This window comes from Apostichopus japonicus, chromosome 15 (assembly GCF_037975245.1).
Source record: "Apostichopus japonicus isolate 1M-3 chromosome 15, ASM3797524v1, whole genome shotgun sequence".
NCBI lineage: Eukaryota > Metazoa > Echinodermata > Holothuroidea > Aspidochirotida > Stichopodidae > Apostichopus > Apostichopus japonicus.
Genome location: NC_092575.1, coordinates 24511108 through 24534840, shown reverse-complemented (window position 1 = coordinate 24534840; position 23733 = coordinate 24511108). Strand labels below are relative to the sequence as shown.

At 36.8% G+C, this 23733-nt stretch overlaps 2 protein-coding genes across 2 annotated transcripts in view; both read left to right on the top strand.

The window, feature by feature from the left end:
* Positions 1–5635, top strand: part of LOC139980711 (adhesion G-protein coupled receptor G2-like) — a 14667-nt gene extending 9032 nt beyond the window's left edge. The window contains exons 10-14 of the mRNA XM_071992571.1: positions 1–89; positions 789–904; positions 1421–1683; positions 1969–2038; positions 2668–5635. The exon at positions 1–89 is cut by the window's left edge and continues 82 nt beyond it. Coding sequence (XP_071848672.1) covers positions 1–89; positions 789–904; positions 1421–1683; positions 1969–2038; positions 2668–3160 — 1031 coding nt within the window. The 3' untranslated portion in view covers positions 3161–5635. The remainder of the gene's footprint in view (positions 90–788; positions 905–1420; positions 1684–1968; positions 2039–2667) is intronic.
* Positions 1–23733, top strand: part of LOC139980709 (adhesion G-protein coupled receptor G2-like) — a 102684-nt gene that overhangs the window by 77807 nt on the left and 1144 nt on the right. The window lies entirely within an intron of this gene.

Sequence of the window (23733 nt, the reverse complement as noted above, 5' to 3'; positions counted from 1 at the left end):
CAAAAGACGGGTGTAAGAGGATGTTCCACGATAATCGTGACCTTACCATGTGTTCATGTGATCGGCTGGGCAGTTTTGCTATCCTTATTGTAAGCATTTATTATCTTATATTTTTCAACTTTTGTTATTGTATTGGAAGCAGATATGACACCTGCAAACATGTGTACATCTATTCACCCATAATATATCCACACACAAACTGCACAATGCACACGTAAATGATAGGTGATTTACTATAAGAAGGAGCAAATCGGCAAATCATGAAAAGACAATGGTCATTCAAAGTGAAAATAAAATATAATTAAGGTATATCTTTAAAGGAATAATCAATAAATCAATCTGAACAGAAAACTTTAGATTTAATTAGAATTAATCAATTAATCAAATAGCAGGGTCGTTTGCTTATATGAAAATTTCATACAATACTTTCTTCGTCTTTATTGTTGTACACTTTTAAAATGCCATTGAACATGCAAACATTTGCTCAGACTTGAGCTTTTACAGCAAATGGTTCATATAACCGTCTTCAAAGTACTTCTTTTATATCTTAATTTGATATCATATAATCAAGCGAAATGAACAATGTAACCGACTTTATCTAAATCTACATCTAAATCATCACAACTTCATCGCATTAAGGCGAAAAGTCATCCGCACCAGCGTTTCTTGGAAAACCATACATGCAATCACATGTGAAGTAAGTCATATAAACTGTACAACAATATGACTTAACATGAGGCAATGGCCAACGTTGAGTAAATCCGTTTATATTTTCTATTGTTCAACAGAGAGTTCGTAAGGGACCCGTGGAGGATCAAGTTGCTTTATACTATGTTACTTTGATCGGATCGATAATCTCGGGATTAGCTCTGGTAGGATGTCTGATAGTCTTTGTCTCCTTAAAGTAAGTTACTGAGCACATGAAGTCTATCATAGATGACGTTTTAATTAAGCATCACATCCCCTCTTTAGTGCTACTTCTGTCGCCATCTTACAATATTGACTCAGACCAATATCGTTAGTTTAACTGTCGTAGTAAAATGTTACGAATGCCATGAATACCGGCATAGATGATTGTCTTAATGTGTTTTTTAATGTAAATTAATGTAACATGTTCATATGTTCGACATTTATAAAGATCTGTCTTTCTCTATTGAGATTCGATATCGTATTTACTTCTTACATCGTACAAATGTCACCCAAGATAGAGCCTGGGCACACAACTAAGCAACTTGACCCATCCGTAACCCCAGTCACCTTACATTGCGACTGTAACTGTTAATCATCATCATCTCACGAGTCTCTTCGACTGGGATTCAAGTAGCTTCAATGCTAATAACAGGAAATCACTGAAGGTCTTTACTAACTTTAAAAGACTATCTTTAATATTTTATGTAATGTTAGGCTTCTTTTATTTTAGATCTTTCAGGTCGAAGCAGCCAACTCATATCCACATCAACCTTTGTCTATCTCTACTGGGCTTCTACATCGCCTTCATACTGAGCCCTCTAGCAGTGGGGAAGATTATCTATTGTACGTTAGCCTCAGTGATCATCCATTTCTTCTGTCTTTCTACTTTGGCTTGGATGTCCGCAGAAGCTGTGAACATGTACTATTTATTCCTCAAAACTGAAAGGACCACCGTTCGACACTTTATACCAATAGCTTGTCTACTAGCTTATGGTAAGTTAGTTTTAGGGACTTTTATAACTATTTAATGGGTTGCAATCCGATCGACGGATTCCGACAGAATGCCACTGACCGTATCGAATGGACGGTTACTTTAAATAGGTAATGCAGAATGGTCCATAGAGTACTACCCAAACATAAAAATTGACAATTGGTCAAACTTCGACTTGTGGTCCATATTTTTTGGTCACCAAAGGAACCTTGTTTAGCAATTAAATAATGGAATATAATTTTAAAAATCATCATGTTTCTGACTGTTTTTGTTGTTGTTACAATCAGGATTACCGGCCGCTTGTGCTCTTCTTGTGGTGTTCCTCGACAATAGCACTGATTTCCAATCTGCGAGCTAGTAAGTCTCAGACAGTTTTAATTTTTCAGCCTCTCTCTTCTTTCTATTACGAGGTGTAAGCCACATGGCTATGGTGATGTTATATACCGAGGGTGCTCGTTGCTACCAGTTCTTTATCTTAGATTTGATTCAAGAAGACAATGTGAATCCAATTTTTGTGTCCCCTTTAATTAGCATGCAATGACCGACACAATTAAATTTACTAGCGAAAAGGGAAGGGTGTTGGGCCAGTGGTGGTGGTGACGGTGGAGGAGGGTGTTGGGGCCGGGATACGTGGCGTAAATGGTGAAAGAATTTATTTTCCTGATTGTGATGTAATATTCCAATGTGGCGTAAATGGTGAAAGAATTTATTTTCCTGATTGTGATGTAATATTCCAATTTACGACAAACGTGCACAAAATCCATTTTATGCCACAGGTTGCTGAAATCTTACTGTTATGATACATATTGACATTGAAATATTGATTAATAAGTGTTACGTACGATAAATATTCGGTAATTACATCTTTATTAACCGACGTAAGTGCCTAGTTGCATTAAAATATCTGGTCTTGAAATTAACAATCTTAATTCTATTATTTATGTTTTGCATCTTTTTTCTCTATATCTATTTTCCCCTCTCCAAAGCTGCTTCATCCATCCTGGTTATGCACTCTACTTTGGTTTTCTGACAGAAGTGGGTGCCATGTTTGTGTTTAATTTCATCATCTTTATCTGGGTGATTCGTAAAATACTCTGCCGCCCTCTCATGGTCAGCCAAACGGCCAAAAACGCCAAACGCAATGAGATCATCAAGCGAGTCCGCCACGCAATACTCTTCTGGTTCGTACTCGGTCTGTCTTGGATTTTCGGATTTTCTGCTGCCGTCGATACCAATACTCTTATATTTGATTATCTCTACTGTTTCTTCATCTCAATGCAGGGCATATTAATGTTCCTGTTATTGTGTGTGGCCAATCCTGCATTTCAAGTAAAATTTAAGAGAACGGGTTCTACGCAAACAAAGGTTACCAGACAGGCTACGGCGAGAAGCTTGCCATCTTCACAGCACGGGTCAAGTAGTCGATCTAACATACCTATGGATAGTATGGACAATCCGTCTACATCTGCAACCAAATAAATCCTTTGGTTTCGATTTTGTCTCCTATAATATCAAGTGGGAACTGCAAAGTTTACATTTCTTGCATTTTTTCCTTCACGTTCTGCATGGTCAGTTGCTTTGTTAAATGGAGCCCTCATCTCATCATTGTCCACATGCTAAAGCTGTAATTTTGAAGTGTATGTTTATGAAAAGCGTGATGAAGAATGTTTCATCGCAACCAACTACTCTCTCCTATAGCAGTTACATATATGAATCACAACCTAGGATGTTCATATGTATGTGGATCACAACCATTTGTTCTTCGACTTAGATAATAACAGTGGTGAACATGACGTCATTCAGCACCATTGAGAGGTGTATTTCAGAACCTATGTTTATGGATGAAAGTTAGCCACCACAAACTGAATGATGACAAGACTGATCTACTTGCTTTAACTCCTCCATACTTTAAGGAGAGGATCCCGGTCTCTATAATACAAGTGGGGAGTGATGTTGTTGAGAGCTCATCATCTGTACGTGACCTGGGTATCATATATGTGTCATCAATCTGCAGGGCAGCATACCATCACTTGCACAACATCAATGCCATATTAAAGTCACTTGATATCAGAACTGATGAAACATTGGTTCATGCTTTTGTCACATCTCGTCTAGATTGTTGTAATAGTGTTTTAGCTGGCATTCACAAATGTTGAATAAACAAGCTTCAGGTTGTCCAAAAGAGTGCAGCTAGAATTATTCTTAACATGATAAAACCTAAGCATATATTCTCAGCACCATATCACCTTCACTGGTTTCCAATTCAACAAAGAATCAACTATCAAATACTTGGATGAGCAAACACCTCAATATCTGTGTGATTATTATCTCCTCTCACAAGCCAACTCATATTCTCCGCTCTCAACATGCTAAACTCCTTATTGAACCTTGCTTCAAATTCAATGGATTTACGGTGGTCATGCATTTTGTTAGAATTGACCCTCGTTTATGGAATTCCATTCCACATAAACTCAGACATTTCCACTCCCTGAATAGTTTTAAGAAACAGCTTAAAACCTTTCTCATTCAAGGCGCTTTTGAAGTGGTCCACAATATCAGCGCTTTATAAATACTGATTGATGATGATGTTCATGATGATGATGATGATGATGATGATGACCACGACAATGACGACGACTGCATTTTCTCCACATTCAAGAGAAAGTAAATGAATACTCAAATATCAAGTTTGCCAATATTGTGTTGAAAAAATCACTTTTAAGGGAGTTAGTGTTGCCTTATGTAAATGAAATGTTTTTTTCTTTTAGAACAGAACCTGACAGTCCTTTCAAATTTCCAAAACAGCAGAGACATGGCTTTAACTCAAATGAAATAGGTTTAAAACGTCTTCATTTCCCTGTCACAGAGGATAGCCATTAACAAACGCTAAAGATTCAAGAAATGGTAGCTCAAAACCAACTGCAATATTTAATTTGTGCCATTAAACCCTTTAAAGACACACAATGGTATTTTAAGGAACTCTTCTATATGTCTTGCAATAATTAGGAGTATATTTTTCATGCGAAAAGTTTTGGGTAAATACTAATGACATGTTATTAAAGTCTGTGTTAGAAACAAAACTTATGTAAAATATCCTGGTTGGGAGTACGTCTACGTAGAAGCAGTGAAAATAAAAATAGGGTAACCAAAATGGAGGTATGCTATAGTGATCTTCCCAATCATGAACACAGAGTGTTTTATTATACATGTTCAGTGGAAGTTAAAACTCGACTGGCCATGGTGTGATTGTGACAGGCTCTGCTGCAATCTTGATATAGAGAGGAGGCTCATAGAGAAGCTACAACATGGAAGATTGTAAGCACTCTTGATAAAACTACAAGAACAGTCAGAGAGAAGAAAGTAAATATATATAAAGAGATCATTGCTCTAACCATTTATTTAGATCAAAAGCAGAAGGATCCATAACAAACCTAACTAAAATACCTCCAAAGCTACAGGATGTAATTAAAATTATGTACAGAAATCATTTCTATAGTGAGTAAACTGTAACACATAACGAGACCCTACTGGTAAATATAACGTCATACTAACGTCATGCAGTAATACTAAGTGAGGAATCTATTCACAATATTACATCCTCAGTTATTTTATGTGAATAAGATCTTTTTTAACTAAATTTTGCATCCATCATCTCAAGAGTAAGTAGCATCATCAGCATAAAGCAATACTTTTTTTCATTTCACTTCAATAACAAAAAATGTACCCTGGTTCAGCTGATATAAATAGCCAAATATACACAGAGAATATAACAAGGTTTGAGGTTTTTCCTGTTATCAGTTTTTTTAATTTTCCAACTTCTTGGTTTATTACTATTATGTTCATATTGATTATTGCATTTACATATACATCTTAATTTTTACTGTAAGGAATGCCTGAAGAATTGTAGGGAGGCAAGTGTAAAGATTTTTCTCCTATAAACTTTAATTTCACTTTTACACTTCTTATGTATTTATTATTTTCATATTGAACAGTGTACTGACAAATGATTGATGTGTTAAAGGGGTACTTGAGTGTGTTAACATTATATCTTCATGTTTACTTAATTTGTTAAAGAATGCTAGTAGACTTGGTGGGAGGAGGCGGGGGTTGGGCGAGGGGGATAGGGCGAGGCAGCATTATCAGTATTATCAGTTCATAAAAGCAAAACAATAAGTTCAAAAGCTATTGTGTATGTAATCATTTGATAATAACTTTCATAGAATGTATGTTGTACATTAAAAATGTAAGTTTGGAGGAAGTGGAAATGGTTACCAAGATTCAAGCTAAAACTTTGAAGTTATCATGATCCCAATTATGAGCACGGAAGTGACTATTGAACACTGTGCAAGTTGTGATGAGGGCTATTGAAGAGTTCGAATATTAAATCTTAATTTATTGTATGTTGTTAATGAATGCTACTAGAGGGAATGGGATGGGGAGGGGGTGTAATATCAGTTCATAACAGGAAACAATAGCTAGAACAGCTATTTGAGTGTATGTAATCTTCTGATAACCACTTTCCATAGACTGTATCATGTTGTGCATTTTGCACATTAAAAATATGTCCATCGTGTTAGCATTTATACAAACGTTATTTGACTATTTACTCAGATTTATATACAAGTAAAGTAAACCTGGATAACTCCATTGTTTCACCTAGTTTCTTTATAGAATTTCTGTGTTTGTTTTGTTCTTTCAACTTTCATTTGATGAAGAGAAACAATGTTCAATTTTTCATGGTGTATGATACATGGACAACTAAATTAGATTATTGTCATACTTTCTGCATCGCTTCATACGTTAAAGAAGTAGATTTTTACATTCCTCCTTTAATTTGGTAATCAGAGCACCGATACGGGTTTCTTATTTGTGGGGCGTGGTGTGGGCAAAACAGCCCGAGGCCAAGAATTGTCAAAATTCAACAACTTTACATGTTAAAATATGTTTATTTGGAAATCATTGCTTTGAAATTATTGAGGCCATGCCCCGCCCACAACCCGTTGTCGGTGGCTCTGCAAATTTCATTTCAAAATATGATACCTATATGCCTGGTTTCATTACAATTTCGGTTTGTTCATGCAGTGGAGTTATTTAGTTCAATGTTGGTTTGCTTTGTTTCCATATCTTTGGAGCTAGACCAATATATGAAAAAACAAATCTTTCAACTTATTTCCCCTACAAGAATACCATTATAGTAATATCACAGTCAAGAAACTTATTACGACCGCCCTCTCCCCAGTACAAAACAAAGTATGGCATAAAGGTTAGAACATGCTTGTCGCATCTATTCAAAGTACCTAGACTGTACAAATGTGCCTAAAGGACGGATCCTGCGTGATGGTGAGTAACAACTAAAGACTGACGTTCCATATGCCTTTCCCTATAATGAGAAACGCCTTTGAATGGCTCTCATCGGCTCATGTTATTTAAATCTGTTAACCGAGAACTGTGCACCGGCTGTATGGGCCGAAATGTTGGAAAATTTACTATAGCTTTGGGATCACATTACAATTAATCTTTTGTTTTCAATTGTGTCTATCAATCTGTAAATATAACAGAAAATCACTACGACCGTCTAATTGCAAATTCGAATAGACATGGCTAGAGGGTCAGGAAGCATGCTTTAGGGAATGGAAAATAGTTCAGTGAATTGTAAAAAGCTTAGGCGTTGCTGACCAGAACAGGATAAACATCAGCTTTGGTGAACATTCTAATTTATACATTTGTTTGATTTATACTGCAGCTATGTTTTCATTGTTTTTCATTATTTGTGTGAATAAAGACCTCTACCATACTAAGTAGTTTAATTCTATAGCTGACAGCAATGGGATCAAGAAATGTTCCACTTGATAAAGGTCATATAACAGCTCGTTGGCCTGAGGTTTTATCAAAGAAATGTATGAGCGAATGCAAGCTTTTATCTGTTGCATTCCATTTTCGAGGCGATGTGTCCCTGGGACGAACGTTTCAAAATCCTAATAAAACACTGGTTCGTTAACCGTGATTGGTTTATGTTCGATATCAGATTACAATATTACGAATATTTTATTTCCTGACGGTCTACTTTTCACCTCATAAAACATGTTAAGTTGAGGTGCAACACTGATAATGGTTATCAGACAGGTGTAAAAGCTATCGCCTAACGTTGTTTCGATGATAATCGTCACCTTTGCATTCATGATGGCGTATTTGTGTGCGCGTTTGTGACGCCCAGCTTGTAAACACGATATCTGAAAAAGGGAGGCCGGTAAAATTTCATATTTGGTGTGTAGAAGAACCACATTGAGTACATGAAGCCTATTGTGCATCGTGGAGATCATTTGGGGTCACCAGATGTCAAATTGTGAGACCTTGTAAACAAGATATCTCAAGAAGGTGAGCTTGGACAGATCTCATATTTAAGATGTATAGGAACAGTATTGAGTACAAGAAGCCTATATGCTTTGTATGATTTCAATGGTCATTTGGGGTCATAAAAGGTCACATTTTGCAAACCATGTAAACATGATATATCCATATTGTAGATATACCATATCAAATTTAAGGAGGCTTTATTGCTTTTAGTGGAGGTTAAAGGTCATTTGAAGTCATAAACGCCAAGTATTTACTTCACTCCCCTTTTACCTGTCTCTCTACACTAACGCACTTTCCAAAAAAAAACTCAAAGGGAAGCTTGGACAGATCGCATATTTGGTATGTAATCGTACTACATTGAGTACATATGCCTAATGTTGTGGGCGGAGGTCAATGGTCGTTTGAGTTCACCAGGGGTCAAATTGTCCAAACAAATGTTTTACACAATATTACAACAAGTACAAACGTCATATTTAGTATGTTGATGTATATATCACATTTAGTACAAGAAGCCTGTTTTTGAGGTCTATGGTCATTTCAGTACAGCCTGTGTCCAGCGTTCGATTTTTCCGGTATCGCATCGCAAAATGCGATCCAAAACGACAAACTTGCGAGACGTTTCCAAATCAGCATCGCACATTGTGCCGATTTGTGCGATTCAAATTCCTAGTCAGATTTGGGAGCAAACACTCAAACCTTAACTTACGAACTGTCGATCACAATGTAGAAGTTATAATTTATTGAGTTTATACTCAATGTACAACTTATTCACTTGACCATATAGCGAAAAAAAAACCTGAAAAAATAATATCCTACCATAGTTGAGTGTAAAGCAAATAGCCTAACCACCTCGGCAGTTACGGATCTCACGTAACTAAAAGGTTCCCTGGCAACGTGCCAAAAAAATGTTAACAAACAGGTGTTACACAGGGGATGAGCTCACAGTTGTTGGGAAGGTACCTGGGCAAATTCGCAGCACATGTACCGTGGTACAGTAGTTGGGTATAGGGTTAAACACTGCAGTTGTAAAAATGTACGCATAGTGCAGGCTATTCATTGTTAGGCAGTCTAGAAACGGGGCTTTGCTGAACGTTGTTTGTTTCATAATATCGGAAGTTTTGTAAGTTGCACTTTTTAAAGATTGAAAGACAGATTAAATCTTTTTTCATTTTATAACATAATATAGCTACTTTAACTTGTCATTTTAAAATTTTCATCAGTTTCGTGACAATTTAAATAAAAAAAGTTGTCAGTATTTTGCATCCTCAACTGCGAATTTTTTCATCGCCAGACATCGCAAAAAATCACAACAATTTTCGGGGGCTTTCGCCCCCAGGATCCCCACGAGGGGTTCTACCCCATGACCCCACCATAGCCCTAAGACGGGCCCATGGACACCACGCCTTTATGCTCGCACGTTACGCGTGCTAGGCAGGCGAACACCGGCGGGAAATCGGCAGTGTGTTCGCGGGAAATTGAAGAAGGTTTTCCAACACTGCTGAACTGTGCAGTTACTGTATGCATCATGTTCAAGGTTTTCACGGAGGCCTTTGAGGAAATGAATGGTTAGTACAGTGTATATATGCTGCACTAATGCTGTGTGTAGGCCAAGGTTCACGAAGGTCATTGGTTATATTCGCGCGCTGTAGACGTGTTTTTAGATGTTACGGAGAGTCAGGTTTCCATGGATATTAATCGAAAATGAATCTGAGTTTAACTGACGCTAAAGAAATGGATCGTCTTGGGCAGATTAACAAATCATTGCAAGTATAAATAAGTACAGGTAGCTCTGCTGTTAAAAAGAAAAGTTCAATATCGGTTTGCTGTTATTGGCAATTAGGCAAAATTTTACCGATACCGATATGCTGCCGATATTGCAAATATCGGCCGATACCGATATTGAAAACGATTATCGTAGCAACACTAGTATAAATAATAATAATAAACAAACATTTTCTAGTTAATACATTGATCGCCAACATTTGGTCCGTTTTGTGGTAATTTCAAAACTGCTATTCAATATTGGGGAACTGCTATGCAACAAAAATATTGTATAGCAAATGTCGAAATTTGTTGCTATGCAATTTTTTGGCCATAAGTCGAACCCTGCCTGTGTCATTGTGAATTTATTGTTTGTCACATCACACTGTATTACTAAGATCAAGTATGTTGTACAACCTCACTATACATTATGTCAGATGAAAGAAGAAAGCTGCTCATGTTACATCATCGAAACACGATGCGTTTTTGAATTCTGGTTTTTCATTTAGGAGCCAATTGCTAATTTTTTCCCCTTCTGTACAACACTGGTTATTAATGTTGTTTACTCGGTGAGATAAACCGTATTGAACCTTAGTTTGAGCCGGACAATTTTTCGATCCAATCTCTTAGAAAAACAAGGACCATAGGTTGTATATAATGTATTTCATTTATCAACAAAATAATACATAAAAAAATGAACGGAGAATATCTAATATTCCAATGACCAAGTGCATTTTGATCTATGTTAGTAGATAGCATAAAGTACAAGAACTTTTTACAAATGTCACAATGTTATTTGATTCTATTCAAAACTTTACCAGACAAGATCAGTTTCTTGAATGGGAATGTTTTAGCGGCTACATTATTCACTATTTCCCCAGTATTATCTGTAAGACTATAAGGCCATATGAGATACACACAATATAGACAATTTACTTAAATATTATTCAGATCAGTATAACAGTCTCATCTTAGGTTGAATACGTTACTCGACATGTGAAGTGAATGCAGATACTCTGGAAATCTCAGAGTCAACACTCAAAAAATAATTGTGACAAGGTTGTACCATATTCAGAACTTGTGTTTTGCCGGGATGTGCCGGTATCAATCGTAACGTGGAGTTTAGAGAGACTCTAAAATTGTGTTAAGTTCCCTCCAGAATGAATAAAAACACAAAGATACAATAGCCTTAGAAAAAAAGAAGATAATTTGAGATTTCACGCAAACATTTATCTGAGACTCCTACATGGCTGCGATAAACATCTTTTGAAACCTTCCCTTCTATTTCTTAAGATGCTAAGCATATAATAAAAAACTTAACTTTGGGGGTAATTTTTTTAGTGATTGTATTAATGTAATATTTGGAGACACATAACAAGTGCTATATGATACGAGTGTTAAATATGAATGATCATAGGTGTTAAGATGAAGCCCAGGAACATAATTATACAATTTCTGAAGTTGTGGTACCGTCGCATGACGTTTAATTCCTTTAAAACTCACTTGAAAGGATGGAATATCCTTATTGGAATACAGAGAATCCAAAATATATCAAGCAATTATTTCAGTTTAAAACAAAATAAGTGGATTGTTTTCTGTTACAGTGTAGTTTTCGGTTTCCTGTTACGTCACCATATATGTAGCCATTTCGGTTACTTTCTCCTATCTCTGATTTCTGGGACTCTGTGGTCCTGTTGTCATTCTTTGTTGAATAAGGAGTAAACAGTCAGGTGTGTAACCACCATGTTTTTGGGAGTGGGGGCGGGTTGACTTAAAGATGTTATGACGTCGATGGAAGGTTTCAAAGGGGAATCGGTGGCCCCTCCCCTTTTTATAAAAAGTTCGCTGTAAAAATGTCCTATTTTTCAGCTCATGGAACAATGTTGGAGAATTTGTGAGGTTTTCAATCCAGCTGGGGCTATTATAGACGTGGGTGTTTAATCTTTACACGGGTGTTTTAATGCTTTACATGGGTGTTAAATTCTTTACATGGGTGTTTTAATTTTTACATGGGTGTTTAATCTTTACATGGGTGTATAAATCTTTACATTGGTGTTTTAATCTTTAGATGGGTGTTTTAATCTTGACATGGGGGTTTAATTTTTACATGGTGGTTTAATCTTTACATGGGTGTTTTAATTTTTACATGGGTGTTTAATCTTTACATGGGTGTTTAAATCTTAACATTGGTGTTTTAATCTTTAAATGGGTGTTTTAATCTTGACATGGGGGTTTAATCTTTACATGGTGGTTTAATCTTTACATGGGGGTTTTATTTCTTCACATAGGGGTTGGATTAATACGACAGCAATAGTCATACTCTTTGACCTTTATGATCGGGGGGTGTTCCCTTCAGCATGTAAACATGTTATTGTGTAAAGATATGATCACTGGACTGTATCGGTTCATATATTAGTTTCTATTGTTGCCATTGTGAGCAAGTTCTATAAGAGGGTTTCGTTGATATTTCAGTTTACTAAGATACCAACGAAAGGCAGCCAATTCCCATGGAGCTGTTCGTGTCAGCTCCCTGGTATAATAATATTGACCTAACCTTGTACAACCTCATATAAGGTTGGCATGTTCATTGAGTTAATCATTAATATCTGGGTATAGAAATCCATTTTCTCAGTCCAGGGATATCCCATCTACAGAGCTTACCGTTCCTGTTAGCTACAGTTAGGTACCAAAGTATACAGCCACATGAATGGACGTACAAAACCAATGGCAGCTCTCTATCCAATTTACACTACGTAGACCTACATAACTCAACGAGTTGGTTTCGGTCAACGTGGAGGCGGATGATGTAGTGAAATATTTAACTTCATACCATAATTCTAATTCTTTCCTCTAAAGATTAAGAGTTATTCTGTTACGATCAACTCGATCAAGGCCAGAATACACCTCCCCTTGGGTTCACAACTCAAATGACTAAACAGCACACTGTAAAATTTAACTTTAAATATAACAATAAGTATTTATTTAATTGTGTGTTCAAGGTAATTAAAATCAAACAAAGATCATTTATCAATATCTAAGCAGTTTACACTAAAACAGATTTAATAAGTTATACTATAATTTACTCACGACCTGGTGTGTGCCGCGACGCGAGCGCAGTGACAAAAAGTCCTGGCGAATATTCCAGCGAAACTTGTAGACGGACGAAATTTCATTTCCAACGGGAACCGTGAAGCTTAAAGGACACATTAAAAGGACACACTAATGTAGACCTAGAGTGCACAATTCTATTTGATATTTCTTTGAACAATTTTTTTTCTTGGGGGGGGGGGGGTATGTGGGCTTTCTTTGGCGAATATTTTTCAGGAACGCTTGAGTAATAAATCACAAACCACGAGATTGGACCGTGATCTTTGTCGTTGGGCCATTACCGTGATCCATTTGAAATTTGCTCTCATCCACCCATTCGGCCGGATGCCAAAAATTAATAAACTTCTGGACGGGGTAATTGTTACCTGGGCCCCTCCTTGGGGCAAAATGAGCAAACCCCACAGGAACTCTCTTGTGACTGGGTTTTGCTCGTTCAACTCGAGGGTAAGTTTCCCGCTTCCCCCCCCCCCCCTAGAAGCTCCGTCAGTACCTCTTCGGTGGTGTTACACTTTTTTAGGTTTACCTCTGATGTCGTCTTATGGTACTCTGTCATGTGCTGCTCCAGTAGCATCTCGATTTACGACAAAGCTTTGACAAAGAAAGCACCAGTTTGCATCTAGCCACCTTGCATAGACAAAAAGTTCTCAAAGGGTTCCCCCTTTGCTTAGACCCCTCTCCCATCACGGCATCACCTGCAAGGGCTGACAAAGGAATGATCCGCCCCAGGTGCCAAATAATCTATATAGGCACGCCCCTGCTTGCAAATGACAATTTCAATAAAACCATACTCGTCGCCGGTATCAGCATGTTTCATGCGGTTCGTGTAGTGCAAAAATTTGGGGAAGGTTTCAAATTTCAAATTTCAAATCTCAACACCTCCCCCTCCCCCTTCCTTGAGACGGTCCTGCACGGCTTTGGAAATCAAATACCATGGCTTAGTCATGCTGAAGGTGTTTCCTATTTGAGTTATATGTATGTTTGTTGTTTCCTTTATAACAAACGATTAGTTCAGTGCGATAATCTTTCAAATGATCCTTTGGCGATACAATATGCTACGGTAAAATGTGATTTTGACCTAACGATGCAGATATTTTCCATCAACTTCAGCCCCTGGATTACTCTTTGAAGTCCCTACGTTTGGGCACATGGGCCAACCTATAGGCTACAAGTATCCCTTAGTATAGTTTTTCTTCTGGACTTTTATCATCAGCGGTGGTTCCGGTCCACTAACAGCGGATAACATCGGTTATTTTAATTGATATACTTTACAAAACAACAAAATAAAGAAAAACAATGACTTTGAGGGGAACTAAAATAACGATGAGTATCCTATTAAAGTTGCCATGTAATTAATAAATAAATGAAATTAAAAGTGAATAAATCATTAAGGAACTTTTATATACTGATTCATGTATTTGTGTTTCCTTTTTATTACGAACACACCAATGAATTACTGAAATATGTATATATTAACTATACACAGTTAAAAGAAACTTTCTTAGTTTGAGAAGTATTGATAAGATCATTGATCTTATTCGACACTCAATTCCCCATAGCAATTTAATTCCTTAGGTGGCTGCATTATAGTGAATTTTCATTCAAATCATGCAACTTTTGACTATATCCACTATATTATTTTGATATATATCCGCAAAGTGTCCGCACGACGAAATTTGAGATCGAATGAAACTCATTAGTAAATGGATAAGGAACCGTTTATATGGCGCATAAACTTCCCTCAACATTCTTTGAATGAGTTAACAATAACAATAACATCATCAAGGTAAACCAGATATTCAGTCCTCTCAATAAATCTCATCATTAACCTCTGGAATGTCGGTGGTGATTTAGTTAGACCCAAAGGAATAACTTTAAATTGATATAAGACGGTATCAGTAGTGAATGCTGTTTTAGGTTCATCTTTAATATCCATTTCAACCTGCCAAAATCCATTTCACCTAGTACATCCAAACTATCATCTTTTCTAGGTAAAGGGTGTGAATCCTTTATTGTTACTCCATTCAATTTCCTATAGTCTAAACAAAATCTGTACGACCCATCTTTCATTTTAGCCATCACTATGGGTAAGGCCCACAGAATATCACTCTGTCTATGAATTTTTTCCCCAAAAGCTGTTGCATTTTTGTTCAATTTCAAGTTCCATAGAAGGTGTAGCTCTACATGGCATTTGATGTACAGGGTTGGTAGTCGAGACTTTAATTTCATAACGAATGAGATTTGTTCTACCATGATGACAACCACCACAACTAAAACCTAAACTATATTTGTCAAACCAACGCTGTCCACTTTTTGAAATGTGTTCGGAATATCAGAATCTGTAAATGAGACTGCCCCATACGTATTCTTTTGTTAAAGTGTCATTTACACCAGCCTGTATTTCTTTTAATGAATTTACCATGAACGATAATAATATATGAAATAATTCCTTTATCTGCTAATTAGATTTAAGCATAATAGGAGCACAAGCGCTTAGCTAAGGGGGGCGGCGAAGTAGGTGACCGCCCCCCCCCCCCTTGAGCATATTTTTTGTACTTTCTTTATGATATTCCTAGTAATTTCAAATAGAAAATGCTTAGATGTAACGTACAAGGCACTAGAAGTGCCATTTCCAACGATCTGAGAGGCATTTTCGGACACAGTTTTCTCGTACTCTTCGCGTCAACTCATGGTAGCGCTACGCCTACAGGCTTCGCCCTCTCATGGCAAATTTATTTTCAATGACCCGCTAACCCTTTTCAATTTCAAACGTTTGATTGAAAGGTTTTGAAGTTCAGTTGTTAATGTTGTTTGTTTTCATTCACAATCGTGACTATTTCCGTTGTGGTATGAATGTATCTGGTGGTATAATACATTGCTTTGATTAGAAGGTTTACTCTGGGTTTGTCGAAGGTCTTTGTAATATAAAAGTGAAAACGCCTGTTCATATTTTCTAAAAATGCAACAGTGTAAGTTTCTCTACAGAGCAACCTACCTAAATTGAGGTTACAGACACGTCTCTTCAGTTACAAATTTTGCAAATGCTGCATGTTTTCTACCAACTTAATAACAGCAATCCAAACAGATATGGCTTTCGAAATCAGTCCAGCACAACAGCTATCATGTAGACTTGTGTCGAAAAAAAATTAAGTTGCTTTTTAAGAATTAACTACTAGTTAAAATATCCCCATGTCAACGTGGGCCTTAAAACCACAGGGGTAAGTGCTTTAAGTTTTGCAGATAACAAAGGGCACTGTGTAATTAGTGTCAACTTCCTATGGCAACCTTGGCGGTAACAATGTTCCCCCAAAGACGATCTCTCTTTCGTTAAATATCCTTCTCACTAACACATCCCTAGCGGTGTGAGGTTTAAAATTAAAAAAAAAAACACCCCTGCAATATATTTATCAATGATAATGAGAGATGTCTGAATCATTGATCTGCCTTTTATCAATCAAGTGTCTTAAACCACATATTGTAGTCATGGTGCTGTAAATGAGCAGGTCTTGCCTTTATGATGTGATTGTGTTGAGAATTGGTCATGAATCAAATATAATGTTTTAGTGATCATGTATCTCACCTTATGATACATCTGTAAAACTCTGAAATGACTGTAATCCATAACATGTCTCAAACATATAGTGAAATGTTAAATAACTTTATATATTTTTTATAATTTGCAAAATATGAACTATCTGAAAGAATATCAAGTTTTATGAGACGCAGTTATAGGTTCGGTGATTAAAGTTATCATGATGGTGTAAGTGTGTGTGTGTGTGTGTGGGTGTGTTTAGTCTGTTTTTCATTTCAATAACACTTTCTTATGGCTGCGTTTCTGTTTGTGTTGCAAAGAAATTATATTGAATGTAAATTCTGCTATCCCATGCAAGCCATTTGCGTCACCATTTTGGCTGTTTACATTATCCAGTATGTGAAAGGACTCCATTGTGTAAATATTACCTCTCCCGGCGCTGAACTCTACGTTGCATGGATGCGTCTGTGTGTGTGGAATTTTGCTGGTGTTAATATGGTGCAGTCTATTCATGTATGTTAAAGGGATCTGTCCTTTTAATGTATAACACAACAGAACAATGGAAGATACATGTGACTCACACAACTTTCTACGCATCAGAAACTTTATTAACAGTAGAAATAATCATCATGAAAAAATAGTCATTTTTGAATTATTTTATTTATTGTTTTATTTTATATTTAGGACTACCAGCAAGTGGAGCAATACTCATATATTTCTTGGATCATGGTCATGATTACGAGGAATCAACAGATTAGTAAGTATTATTTAAAAAACAAAGACTTTCTTTTGTTTTCATGGCTTTGTTTCTAAAGGTGACTTACTTTACCACGTCAAATATCTTACCTTCACACGACAAGATGAAGCAACGATTTATGGGGCGAACTAACAATCAGAATGGTGTACTAAAATCACTAGTCAAACAATGTTAAAACGATATGTGTTACCCCTCACTATTATTTCATAACAAGCAACAAACTCATATTTTCATATCAAATGCAATATTTTTTGAACAACCTACATGATTAATTAGACACATTAAGTGCATACTTGAACACCGAAATCACATCATGACTAGAATATAACCCACAAATGTTGGGTACTACCTTAACTATGAATATGCAAATTAAAAGTGTCCCGATGTATGTTAATCGATACAGAACGGTTATAAAGTGTAATTGTTCATTCACAAACAGGTTAAAAAAACGAGTATCAAGTAATTATTCCCACGGTTAAACACAATTTGTTCTTAATTAAGGTTAAGCAATTGAAAGTGCTTTTCTCATTGTTATTTTACGACCAATGCTGAATGTTAATTCACGGTATTATGGTACTAATACGTCCATAACGTCCTGCTATTTTACAGATCGAGCAGTGAATGTAAGTTAACGATCAAGCACACGCTACATAACGTTTTCCTGTTATTTTACCCATGAAACACTGTTATACTGTAAATAAAAACGGCGTGCCACAGTAATATTACGTCAACAGTTCACCTTTTATATACAAGTTTTGTTTTAAACAGTGCATACCTTCTTGGATAGATGACAAGGTTGTCTATTCATGTCACATTTAATTTATAGGATCAAGACCATGAACATATTTGGTAACCATGAGCCCAAAATTTAAATTCTAACGCCACGACAATCGGTTGCAAAGAATCGTGTTAGGTAACATATCTAAAAGATGCCCCGCTATGCGGGCTTTCCCTAAGATATGAGTGCCTCTACTGATTGATATACTGAGACTTTTGAGGTGGATTGGGACCAAGGCTACCCTCTCCAGACCTCCATAGTCAGTCGAGGAGTTTTCACATTCAGTCGGCGAAGAATGAGATTACTAATCCGGGTTTAGACCCCCCCCCCCTCACCCCGTACCCTCACTTCCCGCCTACTCATTATCAACCTAATAACAATTCAAGACTTATTACTAGTCAGTGGGTATAAGCTTGCCGATTTAAACAACCCCAAACCCCCTCCGGCCTTAAAAAGGATACCTTTTCAGTCGCCTCTGGACCCGCTTAACATGTTGATTCCCCTACCTTAATCAGTCGTGGGGGAGGTAGAACCCCCCCCCCCCACATACATACATACATACATACACGCACACACACGCAGCTTTGTGAATAATATGTAGGCCTACATCTTTATACGGGTTAACAAAATGTGTATAGTATGTACATTGCACCGTCCAACCCAACCTGTCGTTAAAAACTTGTTGAAGTACCGTATACGTTACGGCTTTAACATCATGTGATCATATACACGCAACGCGTTTATGTTCTTTCATCACGTGAAATGACATTCTTTATTTTCCTCCTTTTCACAGTTGCATTCTACATCCCGGACCAGTTCTCTATTTCGGATTTCTGCTAGAAATCTTATTACTATCTGTCTATAATCTCGTGATATTCGTCTTAGCGACATATCGCGTCAGCTGTCGTAAGATTAGACAATCGGACAAAGTAGAAAAGAAGAAAGAGATTATTATTCGAATCAAGAGTACTTTCCTCTTCTGGGTTCTCCTCGGTATGGCGTGGACCTTCGGATTTCTGGCCACATTTCAAAACCCTCTCAGCCTTGCTTTCCAGTTACTCTTTTGCGTTTGCCTTTCTCTGCAAGGGTTCTGTATGTTTTATATGCTCTTTGCGCAAAATCCTGAAATGCAGAAAAGCATAACAAGCACTGTTAAGCAAACCAACACTACTTCGTACCAAGTTGACAGCGGTGTAAAGACAGCCCGTAGTCCGGATCAGTCTGTCGACATGCACGATATCCCAGTTAGCTCCAGTAGCAATGATTACAGCCCTGTTGCACCTAAAACTGGTGAAGAAAATGACGGAATTGTTTCGGAGTGATTCTAGCAATGATTTTGAAGACCTTTTGACTTTTGAATACGCAATTTACCCATCACTGTATAGTTTCTTTTTCTTTTGCAGACCATGTATATATTCATTTGCCTTTGTCGTTTACCTCCATTGCATTAACATAAAGTCTGTTCAAAGTATCTCTTTCGAGATCCGGCTTTAGGAATCACAAATGATTTTCGAGTTGGATAGCATCATGTTTGATCTCTAGAGTAGGGCAAAATATGTCACCAAAAACAGAACTAGTATTGTTCGATATAGGTGACAAACGCCTACAGTGGAATTACGATCTTCCTTACCGGTTTCGAACCTCTGGACATACAATCAGCGTCCATAGCCTAGTGGTTAGGGTGTCCGCGTACAGAGCGGGAGGCCCGTGGTTCGAATCCCGGTGGAGGCTGAAAGTTTTTTCACTGTTCTTGATTTTCCAACTCATTACGATTTTCATATATATATATATATATATATATATATATCACGGGACGTGAGTGTTAATTTTGCCTGGGCTCTTTTTTAAAGAGGTTACCAGCAATGTAAATTTTCGAAAGAGAGAGCACTTCTTTTTAATTTTAAAATCACTGGAAATAGGGTTCTTGTTTTTAACAATGCAGGGTACTTTTTACTTATGTCTCTTTTCACCTGTTCAGTGTTTTGCCTAGGTCTGCCACTTCTGGTGCTCTTCCGCTTAAACTTTATTGATAATCACGTGATCATTTTACATAAGTTACCCGTAAATGATATAGTCATTGTACTCAGAATTTATACCTCTTTTCCCTCTGTAGAAGCCCATTTGCAACGTTAGAAACGTTTTGAAAAGTAACACAATTTTTATAATTTCTGATAAATGAGGCTGTTCTGATATATTTTATGCAACTTTTTTGTCAAATTCTACATGATGTTATACTTTCCTTTTTTTTTTTTTTTTTTTTTTACTTTATCGTCAAGGGTAAGGAAAATGGAAGTTAAAAACTTCAGATTTCTAATCACAAGTGAAAATGAGAAGAAGCTCAAAACACACATGAACAACTATGCAAAGTTCGTATACATTTTTGTAACATCATTTGGGGATATTAGATTTGTGACAACCTGATTAAATGTGCTATCTAAAGAATATATGTTGTCAAACCAGTAACTAAGATAAATTAAGAAGCCAGTTGTATTTAAAAATAAGCTACCGTGCCTATGTAGGCTACAACAGATTCGAAAACAATGATGTATTGTTACCTTGTTGAAATAATGTCAAAATAGATAAAACATGACGTATTTATGACCCTACAACAGTTTTATGGTAGATTAATGACGATTCCAAGTTGAGACAGTTTACTTCGCTCCTCCTTATCTGTTACCAGTCTACTTGTTCCCTTTCCTATTCTACCTAACCTTAGCTTGGTATCATTTTAGAACTGCGCCCCCATCACACATAGAGTTCCTTTATAGACCGCCCGCTATTTCTATCTTTTCGAATCTACCATTCTTGAATCTAAATCTTGGTAGCTCGCATCGACTTGATGTTGGAAGTTTTCATGTCATGCTTCACAGCACTTGTGTTTTCCGTACGAGCTGTATGAAAATCAAGTGTCTATTATAGATCAACGTGTTTGGAACTGTTCATACTATCAATAGGATAATACGAGTGCTTTGAAGCATTAGATGAGAGCAATGTATGAAGCATGGTATTATAATAGCGTTAGAAAATCGTCCCACCTGGCTGCACAAGGATGTTTTACATATCGCTCTAGTGGAAGTTTGTCATTGTTATAAACACGTTCTAATGATATATTAATTAATCTGTTGTGTGTGTGGGTGTGTGGTGGGGTGGGGGGGGGGGGTAAGGGGTTGTGGGTAAACATCACAGCGTTTATTGAAGAACATTACACTGGTTACATGGGCGTGCCAAACGAGACTGTGGGTCATTAGGGGCAATACGGCTCCGGGGTCAGTAAGAGGCCCGAGGTAAGGAGAAGGCTGGATCAGTTCAAGGCCTTCCCCACCAGAGAAAAACACGCTCATAAATGAACCATACGATATTAATAAAAACTATAAATGGCGGCAAGGGGTCATATATGTTGTCCAACTTGCCCTCGGGGTCGAACAATGCGCTCTCCCCTCGTCCCTGTACATTATGGGTACTGCAGGTAACATGACGTGGTGCCATTTTTGTAATATTTTAATATGTTTAGAGTTTTTTTTTAAACCTGTATAATACCATTACCGTATGTCGACACTGAGTGGATTTTTATACCCCGCTATGAGGTTTGTCCGAGTAAGAAATTATACAACAATAATGAAAACAGTTTGTGTTTAGCCGTATCATTATTTCTGTATTTATTGTTGATTTTGCTTATATTATTTATTTATTCATTCATTCATTTCATATATATACATACACATTCATGCATATAATTACACACATCAACATATACCTATTACGAACATGCATATAAACCGAACACTAGAAGTTCAGTACAATTGTTATCGAGGCTAGGGACCTTCAAAGAAAAAGAATCAAAGAAATGAAAATTGAAGTACAGAAACGTATAGTATGAAAAAGAACAATACATGAGGAAGTAGTTAAAAAGATGCATGCGTATAAAACAGATACAAATAACTTCATCGGAATATTTAGAAATAAGACAGTTCTTTAAATGTTGTATTAAGAAATATACACGAATTGGATTTTTGAGGAAAAAATATATATCATTTGGAAGTTCATTCCAGAGTTTCAAAAACATAGTTATTCAGCAGCGGTTTACCATGTCTAGAACTGCGCCTAATGACTCCAGGAAAGTATATTACTCCTATACGGTGTAACTGGACACATGTAAACAATCTCTAGGCCTGGGAATGTTACTGAAAGCAGTATTGAGAGCATTTTTGTTTAACGTATCTTTTATTTATAAAAACACACATGTTAAGAATACCAGTGAATTTTTAACGACACGATGGTTAACTGTGCAGAGCATTGGTAGCATAACGGCGATGGCTGAACTTAAAAAACCTTTTAGAATTCTGTTTTTGCAACACCTGTAAAAGGCTTAGGGATTTAGAGCATTATAGCCACCCCTTAGAGACCAATATCATGTTAAAGAGTTCTTGGAGTGTGCATACACAAGAGAAGGATACAATTGAATTAGCAACAGCACGGGGAAGTGAGGCTCTAAGACAATACAAAACATGTCGGTGTATTTAAGAAAGTCTGAAAGACAGCGCAGTTCTTTGTACAGATTGCCCAGCTGGGAGAAGTTGGTGCAATTTAAAAGTCAAGAAATTTGTGATATGAATGATCAACACGTTCTTTGGAGTGGAATCAATTCTACCAAGATGCAACGGGTGAGTTTGTGAGCAATCAAAAACAACAAGTTTGAAGTTCCCTAATACATATTATACCTTCCGAATGGCCTAATTTTTATTCCTAGGACGGATAAGGGTTTCAGGTTTTTCAGGAAATTACAAATTCGTTTGAAATCAGAGTTAGGGTTTAGAAAGTGGGTTAAGGACTATAGGGACTTTAGAAAATGAAGGATTGTCGTTCATAATCTGGGGTCAAAACTATTCCAGTCTTTTTTATAGTCCTAGGATAGAAGCTATACTGAAAAGCACGATGATTATGTGGAATTTGTGTATAGCGGCCACGCCTCCCTGGTTTCAAGAAAGGATTAGTCTCGTTTGGGACTGCATTTAGGCCATAAATAATTTGGTAAAAGAGCATAAGTCTGGCCCTTTTCCTTCTTTCTGTGAGGGGTTCCCACTTCAAAGTCTTCAAGATCTCAGTGACGCTGGATTGCCTACGGAAATCACGAGTTACAAAGCGTGCTGCCTTCCTTTGAATTTTTTCTATTTTCTCTTGGTCTGAGACCTTATAAGGATCCCAAATCTGAGCTGCATATCCAAGAGTAGAACGACACATATATAGGCCAATTCACGTAATTCTGGTGGGCAAGAGCGCAAATTCCTATTAAGGAAGCCAAGGCTTCTGCTGGTCCTAGAGCAAATCTTATCAATATGAGTAGAGAAAGATAAATTGTCACTAAACAGGATACCAAGATAAGGTTGCGCAGTGACGCACTCCATATTTGATTGTATATGGAGTAAAAGAACACAGATTTTGCCCCGCTACGCTTTGTAGACATCATGAAGCATTTTTGATTTTTTTTTTTTTTGATTTATTTGATTTTCCACTGGATATATACATGTGGAGGGAAGTCCTCTAAAAAGCCAATTCAGGCTTAACAAGGTAAAGGACTCCCAGGAAAGAAAGAAAGAAAGAAAGGGAAAACAAAAAACAAACAAAAAGCATATATACATAAATGAAAATATAACTAGTGTCTTAATAAAGAATAATTAATAACATACAATATAAACGATGTATCAATACTGAGAAATTACTTCTTTTTTTAGTGCTTTTCTAAATGTTTCTTTAGATGGTTTAGATTT